Source organism: Electrophorus electricus, chromosome 1 (assembly GCF_013358815.1).
Source record: "Electrophorus electricus isolate fEleEle1 chromosome 1, fEleEle1.pri, whole genome shotgun sequence".
NCBI lineage: Eukaryota > Metazoa > Chordata > Actinopteri > Gymnotiformes > Gymnotidae > Electrophorus > Electrophorus electricus.
The window spans coordinates 11,297,501-11,302,500 of NC_049535.1; the positions used below are offsets into that span (position 1 = coordinate 11,297,501).

The 5,000-nt window shown below is 43.4% G+C and overlaps 1 protein-coding gene across 2 annotated transcripts in view; it reads left to right on the top strand.

The window, feature by feature from the left end:
* Window positions 1-3,175: 3,175 nt before the first annotated feature.
* kcnh7 (potassium channel, voltage gated eag related subfamily H, member 7) overlaps window positions 3,176-5,000 on the top strand; it is a 39,852-nt gene continuing 38,027 nt past the window's right edge. For both annotated transcript variants that reach the window (XM_035526772.1, XM_035526774.1), the window contains exon 1: window positions 3,176-3,606. In XM_035526772.1, the coding sequence (XP_035382665.1) occupies window positions 3,531-3,606 (76 nt within the window). In that variant the 5' untranslated portion in view covers window positions 3,176-3,530. The remainder of the gene's footprint in view (window positions 3,607-5,000) is intronic.

Sequence of the window (5,000 nt, forward strand, 5' to 3'; positions counted from 1 at the left end):
ATGAACTGAGCTGTCAAAGCAACGGCAGCCAGAGAGCACCTCAGGAAGTCTGGGTCTTGTGGCATTCTCTGTACGCTTGTACATAGGGGAAATCTTTTCAGAGTCGTGATATTGCTTGTTTCTATAGAGACCACAGGACACTCATTTAAAAAGCATTAAAAAACACTCCAGTCACATCAGAGAGATCCAGAGAGTTTTATTCCATGTAATAATAACCTGGTATTGTGTCAATGTAGATGATCTTTAACAAACCGGAGCCGAAACAATAACTTATTTCAGGTGATGCACTTAATGCCAATAATTTAAAACATAACAACTTCTGGCATGTGAAAGGCCTAAAACCTTACAGACACAAACATCACTTCCTGTCAACAACACCGTCGGCGTCAGGACCCCTTCGCTCGCTCGCTCGCTCGCTCTGCTTCAGTATTATCCGGTTCAGTGTGACCCTGAAACACCCCGTGAAGGGCATGAAAAAGAACTAAACGTCATGATGAGAGATGTACCACTTGAGAAGGAGGAAACCCATTTGCCCTGTTCTCAGACAGTTCTGCTTGCCAGCTGTGTCTTCCAGTAACGAAGTTAAGAGACCGTTATTGACCTTCACACGCCTCAGTGGTCTTGCCCCACTGCAGCTCAGTGGACCTATTATTAGGTATGTTCCCACAAGACCTCTCAGGAACGTACTAGTCACATGCACCTCTCTGGCTAAAGAGAGCTGAAGTTCTGGCTCTTATACCTACTGATATGCAGGTTTTTGTGGAACTAGACACTGCTCTTATCTTGATGTCTTCATTTATTTGGGTTTTTGTTTTTTTTGTTATGTAAGTTTTTTTTCTTAATTTATTACATTTTATTTTATTTTTGAACCTTGTCTATCAAAGTGTACACAAATAAAGGTCATTACTGTGTAAATGTGACAGCAGGTAAAAACAAAGGTGACGAAACATACAAGGGCGCTTGAACTACGTGCGATCACCACTAGATGGCAGCACTGGTACAGTCTTTAATAGTCCTTTGTCGGATTTGGCTCTCTAGCGCTACGTCCCACGTACACGAAGCGGGGATAAGGGCTGGGTTTCCCAAAAACATTGTATCCCGAGCTCGTCGTTAAACGGAAGAGCGGAACACTCGCGCCCTCATTTAAGATGAAGGTAACACTGGTAACACTAACAAGCGTTTAGGAAATAAACTGATCATTTAGTTCAAATTTGTAGTAACGAGCCTGGTTTAAAATTAGATTAAACGTGGCTTTTGGTAGGTGTGGAGCACTGAGCAGCTAAGATTTACATTGATCTAATAGATTGATATTTAAACAAATAGCCCTTTTTGTTGCTTGGAAACGTGTGTGTGTGTGCGCGCGCGCGGATGTGTGTGTGCGCGCGCGCGGATGTGTGTGTGTGTGTGTGTGTGTGTGTGTGTGTGTGTGTGTGTGTGTGTGTGTGTGTGTGTGTGTGTGTGTGTGTGTGTGTATGTGTGTGTAATATGTTAAAATGCATGTTTTATCCACAGTAACAAAAAGACTCTAACTTGTTATTTTACTGAATATCAATCACAATGCACGCAACTCCCCATAATAAACATATTATTAATAAATACATCCAATACATTCAATAAACACATCTCTGTCTGCCTTATCTGTCCTACTTATTTACCTCTCCATATTTATTTATTCACTACCTTATTCTACAACTGCATGTTTCAACTGCTGCACTCAGCACTCAGCACTTTTAACAAGTGCACACTTATGGTTTACAAGTATGATTGTGTGTGTGTGTGTGTGTGTGTGTGTGTGTGTGTGTGTGTGTGTGTGTGTGTGTGTATGTGTGGATATGTCTCTTATAGTACAGTGTATAAGCAACTGTGGGGTGTTTATGAGTGCACTTGGCCAATAAACCCTGATTCTGATTTATCTCTAGTGTAGTCTGTCTGTCTCCTTTTTACGGTCACCAAAACACTTTCTACCCCGAGAACATTTTCACGAGCTCTATCTCTACATCGCATTTTAAGTCAAGATCAATGTACTTTTTGTTTCTAAATCCTCCCGGCTCCTGACAATATTTGCCAAAATGTTTCCCAGTATTTCTAGATTAGTATCTCATTTTGGACATGACAGCACCAGCAGAAGCCATTTTACTTCTCCTAGATTCATAAATGTTAGTGATTTTCTAGATGCGCTTTCAGTAGCGTGCATACGCTGGAGAGACTCTTAGGTGGTTGAGAAGAACGGTTTTAGCACCTCGGACAGTTCCCCTCTGCAACCCAAACCCAAACCGAGCGTCCCTTCACCCTCACAGGAGAGCATCGCTAACGTGAAGCCCGGCGGGTTCGGCCGTCTGGCTCTGTAACGAGCATGCTGAACCATCCTGGAGTTCCTCGTGTCTGGTCTAGTGACAGCGGAATGACCCCCGTCCGTCTCTCCGCACGCACATGTCACGCGTTAAACACCCGAAACACAGCAGTTAATACATCTAATATTTCATATGTCTGAGCTAAACTGCTCAAGTGGGTTTACGAACTATTCGTTTCAGAAAAAAATCTGTGTGTGTGTGTGTGCGTGTGTGTATTATCTGACATATTTCACCTAAGGTTCCTGGTCTTGTATAATTCGTCTGAATGTCCTCGTGGTTGTTTTCTGTGCGAAACGTGCAAGCACGCCAAGGTCAGGAGGTGATACCGTTCTCGGAGCTTCCGAAGCCTCATCCTCTCAGTGCCTCTGGCTCTCTCTCTCTCTCTCTCTCTCTCTCTCTCTCTCTCTCGCTCGTTCGCTCGCTCGCTCGCTCGCTCTCCTTTTACTTAAGTGTGACCTCTCTCCTGTGTACTTAAACTAACTAGCCCTTGCACGATGAAAAACTGATGTGAAGATACTCCACGCGAGCAAATAAACATTAAAACCGTTTCCTGACTCAGCACTGCAGAATTCCTAACACTATTAATAGTGCAGCGGCCAGCTGCATGAAATAAGTGACCGGGCACCTCCGTCACGAACTCCCATGTTCAATGTCACTGATATACCCCCGGGTGCAGATAGCAACGTCCACGTGCCATACTGTGCGATGCTGTTGCGGTTAGCTATATCTCATTAACTCTGTCTCACGTGCCCCTTCTTTGTCGTCTTCATACGCACAGCAGACACGATCTCCCCCGCGCATATCCTGCCACTGTGCGCAGTGCACGAGGGTCCTCGCGGACAGACGTCACTGCTGTCAGCTCTTGGCTCAGTCTTCCATCCTCGCAGGCTTCGGAAGCACCGAGGTGGCACGAGCGGCGTTCGCTCCGATATGTTCTTCGCGCCGTGTCCGCAGATCGCTCCCGTTATTCTGATAACGCTAAGTGAGAAGTACTAACTCACAGATGGCACCGTGCACAGCGGAAAGGACGGATCCTACGTTGACTGGAGCAAAGGAAGGCAGGAGGGACGGAAAGACTCCGCCAGAATGACTCCCAACAAAGAAAATCTTCTCCTCGCGCAGCGGTCGTAACCTCGTCGCCGGAATCAAGGAGCGCGCGAGCGGCCGTCACACGCAACCATGCCGGTGCGACGGGGTCACGTCGCGCCGCAGAACACGTTTTTGGGGATTATTATCCGCAAATTCGAGGGTCAAAGTAAGTGTCGCGTGCCTAGAAAGTCCCTTTAGCCCCGGCTTATTCCATTACAGTTTAGGCTCGCGAACCACGGGGGTCGTTCTAAAACGCTTAACGTGGTTTAATGCGCCGGAACAACGACGCTCGAGCACCAAACTACTCTGACATATTACTGTTTACGAGCACTCTCCGCTAAAGCAAGAACGAAGCCGCATTCTAAGAATAAAGTAATAATATTTACGATAAGCCCATAACAGCTTAACGTAAACATGACTACTTTATCTCAGACGGCATCTTCCTGCGTTCGGGGGTGCTGTGTATTCAGCACCAGTAACATGTAAGCCACATTCGGTGCTCCTGGGTCAACGTTTTAATGAGTAAAGCCACGTTACGCTTCTCCACGTCCACGAACGGATGCGTTCGCCAGCGGTGCGGATTGGAAATGACCTCTAAAAAGTGAAAACTCCGTACAATCATAAAATTCTGCCTGATTATGATATCCACTTTAAGACCAAGATGTTGTATTTTTGGTTTATTTTACAGGAAAGTTCTGTTTTTTTTAACAAGATTTTACCGCTTTCGGTACTTTTTAGAAAAACGAATGCGTAACATAAGCAATATAGATTTTAATGTTGATGTGGATTTATTTTTAAACAGAGCACTAATTTTATTATTATTATTATTATTATTATTATTATTATTATTATTATTATTATTATTATTATTATTATTATTGAGTTGTTTAGAAAGGCTTAGAATCGAATCCACCGTGATGGTCTCACTGTTTACAAACCACGCGCACGACACGCAATGTACTCTCTTCTTCTGTTACCAGTAGCGCCTGCAGAAAATATTTTTTATTACACTAAAATTTGGGGGTGACACGCAAGCTAATACAAACGTAAAGACACCATACTGTATAACAAACTGCATACAGTTAAATTCCTTGGCAGATCTCATGTGAATATCAGATTATAATATTCAGATGAGATCAAACACATAATCATTAATTAACCTATCAGATTCAGTCTGAATGCATCTTCACCAATAAATCAAGGGTGTGGATTGTTTAATTATTAGCTGAGAACAAAGGGTTAATTTCCATCAAACATATCCAGGGAAGTATCTTCCATTCTTTGAATCAATTCAATCTACCGTAACTTGGTAAGTGTTAATGTTACTAGGTAACACACTTCTAAAATGATAATTTAACTAAAAAGGAACACAATTTACTGAACCAAACATATACACACATTCACCAGTAAACTATAGCTATATTTGCTATAGGTTACTAATATTAGTGAGCTACATGTATCACCACAAGCTATGGGAAACACTGTCAGTTGGACAGGCCAAGCAGGTGAAGGTTGAGTAATTTTAGCATGGTGGCCAGCAACCCCCAAATCCCTCCTCTT